Source organism: Echiichthys vipera (assembly GCF_963691815.1).
Source record: "Echiichthys vipera genome assembly, chromosome: 21".
NCBI classification, from domain to species: domain Eukaryota; kingdom Metazoa; phylum Chordata; class Actinopteri; order Perciformes; family Trachinidae; genus Echiichthys; species Echiichthys vipera.
The window spans coordinates 1,023,843-1,043,004 of record NC_139846.1 but is presented as its reverse complement, the minus strand read 5'-3'; the positions used below and the strand labels follow the sequence as shown (position 1 = coordinate 1,043,004).

General features: G+C 42.3%; 1 protein-coding gene across 2 annotated transcripts in view; it reads right to left on the bottom strand.

Moving 5' to 3' along the window:
* LOC310963403 (phospholipase D1-like) overlaps positions 1 to 19,162 on the bottom strand; it is an 83,682-nt gene that overhangs the window by 19,837 nt on the left and 44,683 nt on the right. For both annotated transcript variants that reach the window (XM_083936211.1, XM_083936212.1), the window contains exons 13-20: positions 18,579 to 18,872; positions 18,286 to 18,496; positions 6,706 to 6,834; positions 6,505 to 6,623; positions 6,204 to 6,317; positions 6,002 to 6,112; positions 4,630 to 4,718; positions 1,358 to 1,471 (exon numbers count right to left, since the gene is read on the bottom strand). In XM_083936211.1, coding sequence (XP_083792337.1) covers positions 1,358 to 1,471; positions 4,630 to 4,718; positions 6,002 to 6,112; positions 6,204 to 6,317; positions 6,505 to 6,623; positions 6,706 to 6,834; positions 18,286 to 18,496; positions 18,579 to 18,872 — 1,181 coding nt within the window. The remainder of the gene's footprint in view (positions 1 to 1,357; positions 1,472 to 4,629; positions 4,719 to 6,001; positions 6,113 to 6,203; positions 6,318 to 6,504; positions 6,624 to 6,705; positions 6,835 to 18,285; positions 18,497 to 18,578; positions 18,873 to 19,162) is intronic.

Below are 19,162 nucleotides of genomic sequence, written 5' to 3'. Positions count from 1 at the left end.
ATGTCTGCAAAAATCAATAAAAAAAAATTTGAAAAAAAGAAAAAGGTGTCTGACTTGTTTATTATTTATGAAAGCTAAATTTAGAACAATTTTGATCAATATTCTCCTGCTCCTATGACATCGCTACACAGAATGATGTAGGATTTGATAGACTAAATAGATTGATAGACATAGTGGAGTTATATCTCACTGGTTAGGGTGCTGGGCTTAGAGTTTAAACACTACAAGATCCAATCCCACTGGTGCCAAGTATTTTGTGTATATATTAGTTCAAACTGCAAAAGAAGAACAAAAAGTCTGAAGCCTAAATTTGTATTTTCTTCAGTCTCAGCCCACTTTTTGAACAAAATATTTGACTGAAATAAATGATAGTAAAGCTCACAAGGCAAGGCAAGTTTCTTTGTATAACACATTTCAAAAACAAGACAATTCAAAGTGCTTTATATCAAATATACACGAAGAAAAAGCAATAGGCAACATAGAAATATATCAATCAAATGAATGTAACATAAATGAATTAGAATTAAAACCTAGATAATAATAATAATAATAATAATAATAATAATAATTAATTTATTTTATATAGCGCTTTTCAGATACTCAAAGACTCTTACAATGACAAGAAAATAAAAAACAAAAACAAGAAAGGGGTAATGGCAATCAGGGTGGGGCAAGCAAAAGACAGCACAAGACAGGAAACCGAAATCAAATCTCAACAGAAGACAAATAAAACAGAATAAAAGTTGTCCTGACGATGCCATATAGAGCAGCACATTAAGTAGCCACATGCTTTCTCTGGCAAAACAAAGGAAGCTATCTGTCTTTATCTGTCTCTATTTATTAATTTAAGGACAGTTGTGCTTACATTAGTCATTTACATGCGTTGAAATATATAAACAACCCTTAATAATTAAATGTCTGTTTGGTGTATTATTTTCTCGGTGGCCCCATCTGCTGGATGAAAATGGAACACAGAGAAACTACCTTACATGTTCATGTACGCGTAATGGTGCGCGCAGTCCAGATCAACTGCCGGTTTCGAACAATCAAAACATACAAACGCACTTGCGTGTAATCACCTGAAAGAAAACAACAGTGACAGACAGACGTGTAGTACGCTGCTTCTTGTTATGCATGTGAAGACTGTGCACACGTAACAACGCACACACGCAAAACGCACAAAGGTGTAAAAAAAAACTTTATTACCTTCACGCGTGACCATTATAAGTCAATTGGGAAACCTCAAGACATGTCACCCGCTGCTTTGCTGCAAAGGCGTCAAAGCACGCGCTTGTGTCACGCTCAGTCGACAGCTGCGTACGTATTCCCACACACACACACACACACACACACACACCTGTAGTTGAAGTGCATGATGGCCTGGATGGAGGTGCCTCCTCCGGTGGTGATGTCTCCTTCGAAGCCCGGCAGCAGAGGCGTCACCACGTACACTCGGTACCTTTTACCCTCCCTAAATTAAAAAAACAAAAGAATTTGAAAGCAGACGGAGGGAAGACACTGTTGCTTTATTTGAGAAGAAATAAAGAAGCAAAACAACATCTTCAAACTGTGCTACTGAGGCCGAGACACAAACCTGGAACATCCTGGAGACCTGAGTGTTTAAAAATAACCCAGTAATTTCAGTCAAAAGCAACTGGACTTGGTTATCTGTCTACTTGGTTGTTACTCCAACGACTGTCTTCAAGACTCAATAGAGCACTAACAAAGTCGAAACCTATTTCCCACCAACGACTGTCACTCTAACGACGAATACCTTGATCTCCACACCAGATATTTGGACCAGTCCCAGCCTGGTCAGATGCGTACATTAACTGATGAAGCTTCTTGGATGAGAGGTGAAACGTCTTTCTAGACAAATAACCAAGTCCAGTGGCTTTTGACTGAAATTGCTTTGGGGATAACGATGTTTTTTAATATTCACGGGTGCTTAAAAGTTTTTTATTTTGTTATTATAGATGTGATATCACAGAACTTTATTCATTCATCTAGTTTGACCATCAGTCATAATGGAAAAAGAACATAAATAAAGTACTTTTAGATTTCTTCAGGGCTAAATGACATGGATCAGAGGAAACAACTGTCTAACACATGGGTGTCAAAGTCAAGGCCCGCGGGCCAGATTCGGCCCGCCAATTAATTATCTTGGCCCCTCGGTTCTGATTAGTATTAGAACCGGCCCACACGCCACAGCCGCCTGCTGGTTTTTTTTCATGCAAAAAACTTCATTACCCACAATGCAACGGTAGCCCGCGAACTCACTGTAGCGCCGCAAGTGGGCCGCCTCAGCTTCATTATTCTTAAGCATTCAGGGCAGATGTCAACGTTCAGCACCCCCCCCCCCACAATAATGGCTAAACGGAAGGTGGACAATGAGAACAGGGTGTTTTAAGGCAGAGGCAGAGCACATGTTCACGGAGGTAAAAGGCAAAGCTCTGTGTCTTTAACATGATATTAAGGAACACATTTTATTTTTGAAGGACATTTTCTTTTTTGCTGTTTGCCTGTTGAAAATGTTTTCCTTGAAATAACTAAAGTCATAAGAAAATATTGTTTTATTCATTTAATGTACAGGACAAGTTTGTTTTTGTCTGTGAGCCTGTTGAAAAATGTTTTCCTTGAAATAACTAAAGTCATAAGAAAATATTGTTTTATTCATTTAATGTACAGGACAAGTTTGTTTTTGTCTGTGAGCCTGTTGAAAAATGTTTTCACCTGAAATTACTGCTGGAGCCATACAAAAATATTGGATTATTTATTTAATTATTATATATAATACGGTACACTGTGTTAGGTCTTGGTTCAATAGGTTATATGCAATCATTTTAATACGTTTTAATAAACATTGAACCAGTCCGGCCCTCGGCTTGTAGCAAATTAGTTTTTTTGGCCCTCTGATGTATTTGACTTTGACATCCCTGGTCTAACATCAACACTGAGGTGTTTGTGTCTAAAAACACATCCTGAGACGGAAAAATGTCAATTTTTTTTAAATTAATATTATTTTTATAATAATTAATAACAATAAAATAAATATTATCAATAAATTAATAATATTATTATTTTATTTTTATTATTTATATTATTTTTCCTAATTATATTATTATTTATTTACTATTGTTATTCGTATTATTATTATCATTATTATTATTATTATAACAATTATTACATCAATTAAGATTTTATTGTTATTTTGATAACAATTAATAAATTAAAATAAACATTATTTTTATTTTTATTATTGTTATTGTTATCAATGTATTAATATTATTACGATTGTCATAATATTAATTTAATACTAATATAAAAGAAATACTATTATTATTTTATTATTATTATGATTATTATTGTTATTAATCATTTTATTATTACTTTAGTATTATTATTATCATTACACAATTACTAGACCAATTAAAGATTTTTATTTGTATTATTTTCATAATAATTAATAATAATAAAATATTATTGTTATTGTTCTTAGATGTAAAAAAATGAAGTAAATTGCAGAAAAGTCACGATTATTGTCCTTAGACTTAAAACTGAGTCCTGAAGTAGAAATGAATTTGCACTCTTTATTTCCTCGATTTCTGTGATTTATAGTTTTGGTGAAGGCTATACGGTGGTGTAGTGGTTAGCACTGTCGCCTAACAGCAAGAAGGTCACAGGTTCGCATCCCGACCTCCCGTGAGTTTGCATGTTCTCCCTGTGTCTGTGTGGGTTTTCTCCGGGTACTCCGGTTTCCTCCCACAGTCCAAAGACATGCATGTGTTAGGTTAATTGATGAGTCTGAAATTGCCCGTAGGTGTGAATGGTTGTCTGTCTCTGTTCGTCTCTCTGTGCCCTGTGATAGACTGGCGTCCTGTCCAGGGTGTACCCCGCCTTACGCCCGATGTCAGCTGGGATCGGCTCCAGCACCCCCGCGACCCCGACCCCGGGATAAGCGGTTGAAGATGAATGAATGATAGTGTTGTTGATGTCTTCTGTGTTTTATCTATACTTTGGCTACACAAAACTTTTCCTCTGGGGGACGATAAAGATAAACTTGAGCTTTTGATATCTTTGGCGTTTTCTTATATTTCAACATCTTGTTACTGACAAACACACTGGCTCCACTCCAGTGCAATGCATGACTTGTCCTCTTTAAACTTCTGTTTTATAAGGCAGTTTAGGAGGCGGATGGTTCTGTTCGTCTGAGCGGAGAATCCAATCACCTTCAACCTTTACAATGTGTGTTTTACCACTAAGAGACAAGAAAGACCATCTCAACACTGTGTGTGTGTGTGTGTGTGTGTGTGTGTGTGTGTGCTTGTGCGTGTGTGTTGTGCAGGATGTGCGTCCTCTGATAAGCTCAGACATCCCGGACGACAAAACATCAGAGACACTGAACCTTAAATATTCAAATAAATCTTCACAGAGGACAAAGGTGTGTGTGTGTGTTTGTTTCTGGGAAATCATTTCCAGAGAAGGCCTGAGCCCACACACACACACATGATTACTGTGTGATTTTAAGGAAAGCTTGAATATACACAGCAACCATACAAACATTTACAAAGTGTGTTAATCTAATTTAATATTTGAGTTTGAGTGTGTGTGTGTGTGTGTGCGTGTTACCTATATGCTCTGATGATGCGCTCGGCAATAGCGTCTCCTATCTTGTTGAAAACGTGTCTGTTGTCTGCACAGCTGATGAAGAACTGATTCTGAAAGACAAACAAACAGACACGTCTGTAAATAAATGAGAACTCATTTGTTTTATCTGCTGCAAAATTAGGAAAAAGGTCTTTTACATGTCAGTTTAACATTGTTATTTTTTTTGTTTTGTTTTTGTGGGAAAAAAATATTTTTCTTTTTAATTGTGGGGATTCGCAGGTTTTCAGAATTGTTTTAGATTTTATGTTGAATGTATTTTTCTTCTTTGGGTTTTTCTGATGTCTTCATTTAATTTAGCTGGCACTTTAATCTAATATAAAATCATAAATGTAAGCATTCATTTATTGATAAAATGTGACATAAATTGATATTTCTGTTTAAAATGGCTAACTACTTTAGTTACCATTGTATTAACTCCCATATTTATTCACTTGCCTATTAAGGGGCCTTTTTATCTTTTTTATTACTCATATAATTTTATTATAAATTTTTTTATTTTATTTTTGTATTTATATTTTATTCATGTATTATTCATTCATCATATTCATTCATCTTCAACCGCTTATCCCGGGGTCGGGGTCGCGGGGGTGCTGGAGCCTATCCCAGCTGACATCGAGCATGAGGCGGGGTACACCCTGGACAGGACGCCAGTCTATCACAGGGCACATAGAGACGTACAGAGACAGACAACCATTCACACCTACGGGCAATTTTAGACTCATCAATTAACCTAACACGTGCAGGTCTTTGGACTGTGGGAGGAAACCGGAGTACCCGGAGAAAAACCACGCAGACACGGGGAGAACATGCAAACTCCGCACAGAAAGGCCGAGGTCGGGATGCGAACCTGTGACCTTCTTGCTGTGAGGCGACAGTGCTAACCACTACAACACCGTGTATGCATTTCTTATTCTTTCATTATGCAAATGAGGGTCTGTCAAATAAAAAATAAATGCAAAAATAAAAAAATACATTCTAAAATGAATAATAAAATTCATAAAACAAAATGTAAAAAAAAATCCAAAAAGGGTTAATTACTACATTTAGTTTTCAATATTATTTTGTAAATGTATTCATCGAGTCATTTATTTATCTCTGTATTTATTGATTTTTTATTATTATTATTTATTTGTTTTTATTTTAATTTCCTAGCATAAAGAGCCATAGTTGGGACGTCCAGTTTCTCAAATCAGATTTTTAAAGAAATCCGATCACTGCAGAAAACTAACAGTATTGAGCTTGTGTGCAGTTACTTTGTCAAAAAAACTACTTGTTACACATTAAAATAATTAATGTCCCAATAATAACACATTGAACAGGAAACATGTCACACCTCTATGTAGATGTAGTGCTGGCTGTTCTGGACCACGTGCACATAGGCATTGTGGATGGACTCTTCGTGGTTTTTGATGCCAGCTGACCAATCAGAGGCTGAGCGAAGGATCTGAAGAGAGAAGGAGACGTGAGTTTGGGAGGAAAGACGAGAAAAAAGACGCGTAATCAAAATCTTAAAGACGCAGGGTGAAGTGAGCAACCTGCACTCTGGTGGGGACGCAATTGGGGACTTGGTATCGCTGCTCTCCTGCGGTGGTGTGAGACTTGGGCAGCAGGTACGGGAACGACAGAGAGCGGTACTTTGGCTTCATCAGCTGGAAGAGAAACAGAGGAGAGAGTCAAGCACAGTTGCACAGTCACACCACACAGATATTTTGTTTTGAGTCTGTTGTTTCTTCCATGAATGTAATCCCCATCACTAAATATTTGCATGCGTTTTCTGGAGGAGAACAGCGTTTCCAACAGTGCACACGACTCTCTGCAAGTTACTCAAACTCTGACCTTGGTGAAGTTCCAGCGCTGGATGAAGTGTCTCGCCACGTCTCGAGCTGCCTTCCCATGAACCACCGAGGAGATGTCGTGCCATGGCATCCTGGGAGTCGTGTGTCTGTCAATGAAATCTAAAACACAGCAGGAAACAGGAATTAAATGCGAAGGACGGGAGATGGAATAAAGAGTCTGTCAGTTCACCAGTTAACTCACCGTCGAACGGTTTCTCCAGCTGGATCCAGTCTTTGTACACAAAGTTGCAGTAGTCTTTTCCATGCCAAAACCGCGTGTTTCCAAACAATTCCCCAACCCCCGTCTGCAGACTACGCACTGAGCCACTTCCTGAAACACACACATGAACATCCAGTTATTTTTTCAGCAGCACAATGAAGTGCCAACCTCTCAGAAACCAGTCTGCACTGCAGGAGCGCTTCATCTTTCAGACTCTGCAGCAGGAGAGCAAAATCAAATGCACCATTTCCCTGTGTTTGTTTGATATCCTGTCAAGGATCTTGTACCAAGATGGCACCACGGACGGCTGCCTCGGCGCTTAGCTCCGCAGTTCCTTGTTTGTTTTTGTTTTTTTGTTGCGTTTTAAGTTGTCCTTCCGTGATCAGGTACACTCGGGAGGAACTTTTACAGTATGGACAGTCTACCGGACACAATTTTCCAACATTTTTCACCGATTCTGGATACTTTTCGGAACTTCTAGTCGGAGGAGCAGCGGCTGTCTACGGGATGTTCAGGCGACGCAGACGGGGCAAACGGGCCGGCGCACTTGTTAAGCTCCGACAGCGGGGATTAGTCCAAGAAGGCAAACTGAACTGGACGAATGAGAACATTCACAGGCTTATTGCACAAGAATTTGGGTCGGAAACCCTGAAAACGGTGCGGGAACATGAAAGGTTGGCTCGGAAAATTGCAGATTACAGAAACCACCTACGGTTCAGTCTGAGATGCAAACAACAAAGGCTTACACCAACTAGCCTATGTTTGAATTCCACTATGAGAGGGCATAGAGTGGAGAAAATCATAGAAAAGGCTCAAAACCAACTCCTCGGTGAGCGAATAAGGCAGGTCAATTTCACCATTGAAGGGCTTAAAGAGAAAGCGGACCTCTCACTCCAGAAACTCACATCAATCCTACCTGTCTCTATCATGGAAAGAGTTGTGGATTTCACCCAGAAAGCCCAACTATCTCAGCACAACAAGAGCAAAGAGAGACAAACCAAGAAATTTCACAATTTGCAATCCCGGGACACTGGCAAAAACACAGAAATACTCACTTGGAGGCAAAAAAAAATGACTTTCCAGCAAAGGAAGAAACACAAAACAGATGGGTTAAGAATTTGTCGGACAGAGATCTTTCCCACCCAGAGAAGGAGGTCTTAGCCAAGGGCTTGAACTTTGCCATGACACCAAAAGAGGTACCCGTTGTGGAGTTGATTACGGCTACGGAATCAGCTATAAAGAAAAACAACCTTAATGGAACTGAGGCTGAACAGCTAAGGTTGAAAGTGTCAGCAGCGTTGTCCCAGGCTAAGGTCCCCCCATCCAACCTCACCATTGAGGAGAGAAAAGCAGTAACGGCACTGAGCAAAGACCACAGCATCACTATCCTTCCAGCAGACAAGGGTAGATGCACAGTTGTTCTCAATACAACTGATTATCAGGCAAAGATCTCTGCATTACTCAGTGACTCTAACACTTATGAAACTCTGAAACGAGACCCTACCAACGGTTACAAAAAGAAGGTGATAGAATGTCTACAGCAACTACAAAAAGAAGGAGTCATTAGCAAACCACAGTATTACAGGCTTTACCCCCAGGACTCAACCCCCTGCTTATATGGACTCCCAAAAATCCATAAAGAAGGGGCCCCGCTCAGGCCCATTGTCAGCAGCATAAACTCGGTCGCTTATAACATTGCCAAGCATGTTGCCAATATTCTGGCACCACTGGTGGGAAACACCCCACGCCACATCCAAAACTCCATGGACTTTGTGAACAAAGTCCGAGACCTAAAAATGGATCCAGATGAAACCATGGTGTCCTACGATGTGACTTCCTTGTTCACCTGTATTCCAACCATGGAGGCCTTGGCCACGGTAAGAGAGCGGCTCACACAGGACATTTCCTTACAAAACCGAACAAATCTCAAACCAGACCACATTTGCCAACTTCTGGATTTGTGCCTGAATACCACATATTTCCAGTTTAATGGCATTTTTTACAGACAGAAACACGGCTGTGCCATGGGTTCACCAGTATCCCCTATTGTGGCAAATCTGTACATGGAGGAGGTAGAGGGCAAGGCGTGGAACTCCTTTAAAGGAGTAACCCCAAGCCATTGGTTCAGATATGTGGACGACACATGGGTTAAGATCAAATCCAAAGAGGTGCAAACTTTTACTGAACATATCAACTCAGTGGACAGAAACATCAAGTTCACCAGAGAGGAAGTTAAGGACAACAGCTTGCCCTTCTTGGACTGTGACGTCCATATGGAGAATGACAGGAGCCTCCACATAGGGGTATACAGAAAACCCACTCACACAGATCAATATCTACTTTTCGACTCTCACCACCCTTTGGAACACAAGCTTGGCGTTATCAGAACACTGCAACATAGAGCTGATAACGTACCCACTAGCTCACAGGCTCAAGGGGAAGAACGCAAGCACCTGAGAGGCGCCCTCACAACTTGTGGCTACCCCAGCTGGACCTTTGTTAAAACGGCAGCTGCCTCCAGAAAGAAAACCAAAGTGGTTGAGAAAGAAAAAGATAACAGGAGAAACAACATAGTCATCCCATATGTGGCTGGGGTATCGGAGAAACTCAGGAGGATTTTCAACAAACACTGCATCCCTGTGTATTTCAAACCCGGTAACACACTCAGACAGAGACTAGTACATCCGAAGGACAGAACACCACACCACCACAAAAGCAACCTGGTTTATGCTGTCCAATGCAACGAGGAATGCAAAGATCTTTACATTGGAGAAACAAAACAACCACTGCATAAACGCATGGCCCAACACAGGAGAGCTAACTCCTCAGGCCTGGACTCGGCTGTCCACTTACACCTCAAGGAGAAAGCCCACTCCTTTGATGACAGCAATGTCCAAATCTTGGACAGAGAGGACAGATGGTTTGAAAGAGGAGTAAAAGAAGCCATCTATGTAAAAGTGGAGAAACCATCGCTAAACAGAGGAGGGGGTCTGAGACACCACTTATCTCCAATTTACAATGCCGCCCTTTCATCCCTTCCCAGGAGATTCAACAATCTAACCTCAAAGGACAACTGTTCACACATGGCCCGGGTGACCCCAACGACTGTCGTTCAGACTCAATAGAGCACTAACGAAGTCGAAACCAACTGCCCACCAACGACTGTCACTCTAACGACGGGCGTGGGCACTTGGAGCACAAAGGGTGTCAGTGACATCATCGGCCTTGTGAGAGGTTAAATACCTGGATCTCCACACCAGTTAGTTGGACCAGTCCCAGCCTGGTCAGATGCGTACATGAACTGATGAAGCCTCTTGGATGAGAGTGAAACGTCTTCCTAGACAAACAACCAGTCCAGTTGTTTTTGACTGAAATTGCTTTGAGGATAACGATGACCTGGACGAATGAGAACATTCACAGGCTTATTTATTTTAGTTAGTTAACTTTTTAAACTCCTCATATAGCTAACTGGTAGTGTCTGGGTTTGTGTGCATTTAGTGAAACATAAAACATGACAACGAGAGATAAAGAAGAAAACAAATCAAAGCTTGAAGCTAATGAGGGCTGTCTCAGACACACACTCAACACTTGCATTGCTTGCATAGTCAACAATAAAAAGGTTTTCTACTGTACATGCTCCTAATCCTTGAGGCATGCTGGGTAACGGAGTTCTAGAGTTACTCAGCTCATAACATCACAATAGGTACAGTTTAAATTGGTGTATTCAAAATACAGTTACTTTCCTAAAAAAGATGACGTTACAGATTACTTTACTACACACACCCACGAGGAAGCGAGCCGCCACGCAGTGGTGTGTGTGTGTGTGTGTGTGTGTGTGTGTAGGAGGGGTCTCTCGACGGCAGAGTAGGAAAAAATAACGCCGTCTTAAACTGCAGTCGACCCCGGTAAACTTTCCTTTTTGACAAAGCTTAGAGCTAGGGCTTAGTAGCCCTTAGCAATGTTGTTATTTTTAAGCTGATTTTGTTCTGCTCAATGATGCTGCTATAATGCTTTTCCTGATACTCTGAGAGTTTCTCCTATCCGTCTGTATCATTTATGTCTCATTAATGCATGTTACTAATTCAACTTCTTCCCTGGAGTTGTTTGTGGTCTCGCCTGTGCCACGTCTGCTGCCGTGGTCCTGCATGACTCTTCCTGCTACTATTATAATCTATCACCTTAGCTGTGCTTGTTTCTACTATTCTGCTGTATTAACTGCCATAACATATAAGTCATATTCACATTACTATATATATTATTATAGTTACTGGAAGTGTGTCTGTCTCTGTGTCTGTCTTTGTCTCTCTCTCTGTCCATCTGTCCGTCTTTTCTCTCTTTCTCTCTCCTGTTCTTCATCCCCAACCAGTGCAGGGAGATGTCCGTCCTCCATAGAGCTGGGTCTGTCTGACGTTCCTGCCTGTTATAGGAAAGGTTTACGTTGCCACCGTACGCTATGAAGGAATTGTTGGGTCTATGTAAATCATAAATAAGTCATAGAGTGTGTCTGTAAAGTGTCCTGAGAACTTTTAGTATGATTTGGCACTATAGATAAAATTGAATTGAATTGAATTGAATTGAATTAAAGGCTAACTGCTCCGGACAGGAGCAGGTCTGATTCACCGGTCCGCACTTATGAGTAGAGAACCGGAGCGACAGCAGCCTTAGACTCGCAGCTGCCCCCAGGTACTGTCATCAGTGTGAGCCAGTATTACCCTCCTGTAGTTTCCCTGTTGTGTTTCTCTAACAGCTGCATCTGCCCCGGGTACTGTCGTCAGTGTGAGCCAGTGTTATCCTCCTGTGGTTTTCTGTTGTGTTTCTCTAACAGCTGCATCTGTGCTCAGCCTCTCGTCACATTCACAAACATCTTACTGATGATTTTCAGGCCACATCTCATATCTACTGGGGAAGATATGATTGTATAAGTGCACACTTCATTACTGCCACCTAAAAAATACATTTGGTAGTAGGGGAGAGCAGGTACAGTTGAAACAGGGGACGGGTGTAACACCTTAGATTGCTCCAATCAGAAACAAGCTACAGTGACATCATCATTCTGGAGATGTACAGATCTTCTTGCTGTAAACAAAAGTGTGTTTTTGACGTTTAAAATCCATACGTGGCCAATAGAACCGGGCACGAGCCAAATCCAGGGTTCTATTAACACCCATGTGTCCAACAGCATCATGAAGGCTTTCAAGCGCTGATTTCCTGTAGCTCTTTGGAAGTACAAGTTGATAGGAGGGCTCACCTTGGATGATGCGTTTCCTATACAAAACCTCATTAGTCAAGAAAAGCTGGTCCATTACTCTTAACATCAACTGGACTTCCTGTTCTTCTCGTTGTTTCGCTCTGTATGAAAGACGTCTTCCTGCCTTAACAATGGCTATTACTCTACTGATGACTGGATCTTGTTTCTGCTCACGTAGCCAATCTTCAAGCGACATTCGTGGTAAAGTACATGACCCTACCATAGCACCATTAGTTTGACAGAATTTCGCAGGTATGGCAGAAACCTCAATGGATAGACACTCAATAGGCAAAGGCAACTGAATGACTTCTTGTTCTGCTCCCTCTGCTGGAATATGTAGGTGCCTCTGGCATACTGCCTTCACAGCTTCCGTTGGAAAAGCAGGCTCTCTGTCATCTTGCAAGAATCGTGCAATGAACCTCTCTATGCGATTATCCTCATCTTTAGAACTAAAATCCAGTGCGTCTTGGTCTTGCTAATGTGGGCGCATCGAGAGACCATCTGCATCCTGGTACTTTCTCCCAGCTCTATATTGGATATTAAAGTCAAAGCTGGAAAGAGCAGCTAACAATCGATGCACTGCTGCATCAAGTTTGGCCGACATCAATACATACGTAAGGGGATTGTTATCAGTCATAACTGTGAACTTTGCCCCGTAAAGATAGTTGAAGAACTTTTCTGTAACAGCCCACTTAAGCGAGAGAAACTCAAGCTTATGTGCAGGGTATCTTTGCTCACAGCGAGAGAGTCCTCTGCTCGCATAGGCAATTACTCTCAGTTTGCCTTCTTGGTCTTGATACAAGGCTGCACCAAGGCCATGCATGCTCGCGTCTGTGTGCCCAACATATGTTTTCTTTGGATCGGTAAAGAATAAGAAGAATAAGAATAAGAGAATTACTTTATCCCACACGGGGAAATTCAATTTTTTCACTCTTATTATTATTATACATGTTACACACACAGGCCCGAAATACACACGTGCACAAACAGGACCTATACATGCAATTAAGGAGAGATGTTAGAGCGAGGGGGCTGCCAGTGACCAGCGCCCCGAGCAGTTGGGGGTTCGGTGCCTTGCTCAACAGCACCTTGGCAGTGCCCAGGAGATGAACTGTTTTATTCACAGCGGGAGTTCTCCTCGTTCATTCTGGTTGGTGTGTACATCCCACCTCAGGCCTGTGTTACTGAGGCCCTGCAACACCTGGCTGACCAGATAACGGACGAGGAGAGGAAGCATCCAGACTCCCTGCTCATTGTGCTGGGGGACTTAAACAGAGCAAACCTCAGCCGTGAACTACCAAGATACAGACAACAGGTTAAGTGTCCCACCAGGGACAAAAACACTCTGGACCACTGCTACACTGTTTTAAAGGACTCCTATCGCTCTTTTCCCCCGTGCAGCTTTGGGGCTCTCTGATCACTGTATGGTCCATCTTGTTCCAAACTACAGGCAGAAACTCAAATCTGCCAAGCCTGTAGTGAGGACTGTGAAGAGATGGACCACAGAGTCAAAGCTGGAGTTACAGACCTGCTTTGACTGCACTGATTGGAGTGTTTTTGAGGCTGCTGCTACAGATCTGGACGAACTGACTGACACTGTGACAAGCTACACAAGCTTTTGTGAGGACATGTGTGTGCCGACCAAAACCTTCTGCACATACAACAACAATAAACCCTGGTTATTGGCAAAACTCAGGACGCTTCGCCAGGCCAAGGAGGAGGCCTACAGAAGTGGGGACAGAGTCCTGTACAACACGGCCAGGAACACACTGACAAAGGAGATGCTAAAAGGTGCTACACTGAAAAGCTGAAGAGCAGTTTCTCAGCTAACGACCCTGCGTCAGTGTGGAGAGGTCTACAGGACATAACCAACTACAGGAGACCATCCCCCCACACTGCAGTGTACCGTCAACTGGCTGACGACCTGAACGTCTTCTACTGCAGGTTTGAGACGCCAACTTCCACACCCATCACCCACTCCACCATCACACAACCCTCATCACCCCTCCCTACCCCCCCACCGTCACTCAGGATCTGTGAAGAGGATGTGTGTCAGCTCTTCAAGAAACTAAAGACCAAGAAAGCTCCAGGCCCAGACGGTCTGTCACCCTCCTGTCTGAAGGTCTGTGCTGACCAGCTGACCCCCATCTTCACCCAGATCTTCAACAGATCCCTGGAGCTGTGTGAAGTCCCCTCCTGCTTCAAACGCTCCACAATAATCCCGGTCCCCAAGAAACCAGCAATCACAGAACTAAATGACTACAGGCCTGTGGCCCTGACATCTGTGGTCATGAAGTCCTTTGAGAGACTGGTGTTGAGCCACTTGAAGGACATCACAGGACACCTGCTGGACCCCCTGCAGTTTGCATATCGGGCAAACAGGTCAGCGGATGATGCAGTCAACATGGCACTGCACCACTTCCTGCAACACCTTGACACCCCGGGGGCTTATGCAAGGATCCTGTTTGTAGACTTTAGCTCGGCTTTCAACACAATCATCCCGGACATCCTCCACTACAAACTCTCCCAGCTCACCGTCCCAGCCTCCACCTGTCAGTGGATTACTAACTTTTTGACTGACAGGAGACAGCAGGTGAGGCTGGGGCGGATCACATCCAGCACCCGGACCATCAGCACAGGCGCTCCCCAGGGGTGTGTGCTCTCTCCACTGCTCTTCTCCCTTTATACAAATGACTGCACCTCGAGTGACCCATCTGTCAAACTCCTGAAGTTTGCAGACGACACAACCGTCATCGGTCTCATCCGGGACGGTGACGAGTCTGCTTACAGACGGGAGGTGGGACAGCTGGCCCTCTGGTGCGGTCAGAACCATCTGGAGCTAAACACGCTCAAAACTGTGAAGATGACAGTGGACTTCAGGAGCCGCCCCCCCCACACTGCCCCCCATCACCATCCTCAACAACACCGTGTCTGCTGTGGAAACCTTCAGGTTCCTGGGATCCATCCTCTCCCAGGACCTGAAGTGGAGCCACAACGTGGACTCCATAATCAAAAAGGCCCAGCAGAGGATGTACTTCCTGCGTCAGCTGAGGAAGTTCAACCTGCCCCAAGAACTGCTGATCCAGTATGCACGGCAATAGTTCAGTCTGTTCTCTGCACCTCCATCATTGTTTGGTTTGGATCGGCCACCAAACAGGACAAGAACATCAGGACAATCAGGACTGCAGAGAGAATCATTGGTGTCAAACTGCACACTATCCAGGACCTGCACTCATCCAGAGTCAGGAAAAGGGCAGTTCACATCTCTGCAGACCCTTCACACCCTGCACATCACCTCTTTGAACTTCTCCCCTCTGGTAGGCGTTACAGAGATCAACAAAAACAGCCAGACATAAAAACAGTTTCTACCCCCAGGCCGTCACACTGCTGAACAATTGACCCCACCCGACACATCACACACACATGCCAAAGACAAATGCACCTTATGCACCTTATGTATATCATTGTAAAATAATATAACAAAGATATTTATAACAGCCTGGTCACTTTACTTTACACACTTATTTTATCTTTCTATTTTAAATTTCTCATATTTACTTGTTAACCTATTTTTAATATTACCTCTATTTTTTATCTTAAATTATTGTTCTGTGTTGTTCTGTTATTGTTCTGTTATTGTTATGTAAATGTTATTGTTATTGTTATGTTTAGGTTTGTCCTGTTAAATGTTTGGAAACTGTGAGCAAAGCATAAGCCGGAGTCAAATTCTCTGTATGTCCAACATACTTAGCAATAAACCTGATTCTGATGCTGATTCTGATTCTGATTGACGCTAAAAAATTAAATATGACACAGACGAAGGAAAACATTAAAATGCCTTTATTATAGAGTCTAAATCAATTAAAACAACTAGTTATTCTTCTGCACCTGACACTTGGTTATCTACGTTTGACTGCAGCGCAAACAGTCCAACTTTCCTTTTGTTAACAATCTATATATAGAGAATATATCTATATATACAGATATATATATAGATATCACAGCAGCATTGTAGAGCACAGCAGAGAGCCACGCTGACTCTGACAGTGATGCACTGGTGTTTGGAAAATTCTTTGATCACTTTCACAGAAATGAAATGACATAGCTGGAGAGATTTATGATAGCTCAGAGAGCAGAGAAGTGCCAAATGAGCTCTACTCACTTCACACGTTGTTTTCATCTGTTTACTTACCTGAAATACGTTAAAATGAATCATGTAAGGAACTGGACAACATAATGTGTTGATAAAGCTTTATATTAAGGTCCGCGTTGGTTAATAAGTAATAAGGGCCTATAAGTCGTTATAAAATGCATTATCACGTGTTAATAAGACTATATACATGTAAATCAAAACCGTTAATAAATCCTTTATTATGCACTTATTAATCTAACAATAAACATATTTATGATGTCATTATATCGTCTTATTATTATCACAGAATAATGTTTATAAAAGGCTTACAACGCCCTTTTTACTTAATAACACTTACACTTACAAGGACTTGAATATAAAGTGTTACCAATGTGTTTTTTTCTATTAAATTCTTTCTTCACTTCCTTCGCGTTTGTTTGCCTTGTGTTCATCTACGACACTTCCCATCTATCGCAGGAGCAGGATCAACAGAGATGAGCCTGGCAAACAAACAGCAGCTCATTAAAACCACTGTATGTGTCAGTTTTATTGCAGGAGGGAGAGAAATGAAGAGATAACAGGCTGAAGAGTCATCAAATTACAGCCCAGCTCTGACTGATGGCCCCCAAAAAGGGGGAAGTATGAGGACAGTACATATGTTGCAGATCCACTACTGTAGCACTGCCTCTAATGATTATTATATAAATCAAACTGTTATTTTTTCAGTTAATCAAATAATTGTTTAGTTTGCAAAATGTCTAAATACAAATGGCATAAAAGATAGTGTACAAAAAACTCACATTTTAGTTCCTCAATCCAGCAGATATTTGACCATTTTGCTCCCCTAAAAGACTTCAAATAATTAAAAACTATATCAATAACATTAATATCTTTTCAGTGCTTTAACGCTGAATAATGAAAAAAAAAAGTGGTATGCTCAGTTTATTGCTACAAAACTCAAGTCCATGAAAAGAGAGAAAAAAAGACATTATCTGTACCTTTGACTAATTGGAACAGAAAGGTTTCAGATTGGCACACAGAGAACAGAAAGGAAATTCAATCCGGATCAAAACCACAGCAAAGCACACTGGGAAACAGGAGGCGAGTGGCCATGCAGCAACACCGCCGCCGCCGACTCACCAGCCTGACACTGGCCGACAGGAGCGTCGGTCCTCAGCTCCACCAGCCTGCTGGGAATCAGAGTGTGTTGGCTGCTGATGCTGTTGGACCAACCTGAACAGAGCGGCCACAAACACTGAGACAGCTGCACGGACGTAGGCAATCGCTGCAACAACACGCCAAATCATCCTCAAGGTTGTGTTCTTACAAAACTCTCCTGATAAAAGTGAAGTGCAGAACCAACAAGACTGATGGCTGATGAATGTTTTTCAGGGGTGCACCGATTTATCTGCTGAACCTCAGTATATTATATTTTATATCCTATTGGACATTTACGTGAAATGTTGTCAGAATTAGCGTAGGAATTCTTGAGTCATGGGCTAGTTATGGAAAAAGGTCCAGGTGTTCCCGGGTCCTAGAGTCCTAGAGGACGTTTGTGCGAAATTTTAAGAAAATCCTTCATGTTCCGGCACGACTGTCGCCGACGCAGAGGCATAAAAATGTCATCCGTGAAGTCCTTCAGCAAAAGGTGAAGGCAGGGGTATGAAGCGTTTGCTGCCCATTTGAATGCGTATTTCTCTCATTTTGTTTCATGAATTTGTGTGATTAAAATTTTAAACCAGTTCAGTTATTATTTTATGTGGGGATAAATGACAAAAAACATGTTATTTTGAACATCGTTTTGGGCCCACAGTCTCTAATGTTTTCTAATCACAAATTCACGGCAACCTCGAACCTTCTGCACGGTTAAAAAACTTTGGGCGATACTGCACGCTAAAAATGAGCCTCCATTAGCTACATGTTGAAGAAGAGTTTTGCACTGATTTACTTCAGTGCTATGAGTGAATCCTTTACAACAATTTCACTCAAATGAAATTGAATTTGCGTGACGTTGAGCCGACCTAAACACTATTGTGACCAGGCCCTGAATAAAGACCTCCAACTTGGCTGCCAGAGGATGCACAACTATGTGTGTTGCAAATAATTGCCCGTGAGTAGTACAAAGTAGTCATGACAAACATTAAAGTTCAAAGTAAATATTATCTGATTATATTCCACTCACTCTCTTCATCCTCCAGGTCACTGTCACTGCCAGGGTGGGCCAGCCCGTGTTTCTGCAGGTGTTTCCGGATGCTGAACCTGGTCCTCTTCATCCTGCCCTGACCTTTCAGCCTGGGCTGGTCCCCTGAGTCCGTCACTGTGAAAATGCCTTTTCCGTTGCTGTGGGACTGGCCGTTGGTTGGGGCCGCCACGCTGGAGGAGGCGGCTTGAGCCTAAGAAACATTTAAATCAATGCCAATCAAAGTAAAATTGCTAATGCTAATGCTAATTATTTTAAATGTGTGTGTGAGAGACCTGCTCCAGGTGTGAGAGTGTTACGCTCCCAACGTCCGTGAGCCGGTGTTCCCTGTCATCCCAGCGACCATACGCCAGGTCGATCCCACCGACGAAGGCCACGGATTGGTCGACAACGATGATCTTCTCGTGATGCGCCCACAGGTAGACGGCGGAGGAGACGTGGTCTGGGTGACGCATCACCTTGATGTTGGGGTGAAGGTGCAGCAGCGTTCTCTTGCTGTATCCTGAGTTGATGCCCAGAGCTAACTCCACCTCCTTGTACAGCATCACAAAAATACGCACTCCTTGTTGCTGCGGTAACACAAAATAATGCTATCAGTCCAAGGTTTAAAAAATGTTATATGTCACTCTGTAGCTAGCTAACATTAGCCTGATCCAATCCTTTCTCACAACGCTGTAGCCAGCTAATGTTAGCCTGATACAATCTGTTCTCTCGCAGCTTTGTAACTAGCTAACGTTAGCCTGATACAATCTGTTCTCTCACAACTCTATAGCTAGCTAATGTTAGCCTGATACAATCTGTTCTCTCACAACTCTGTAGCTAGCTAACGTTAGCCTGATACAATCTCTCGCAACTCTGT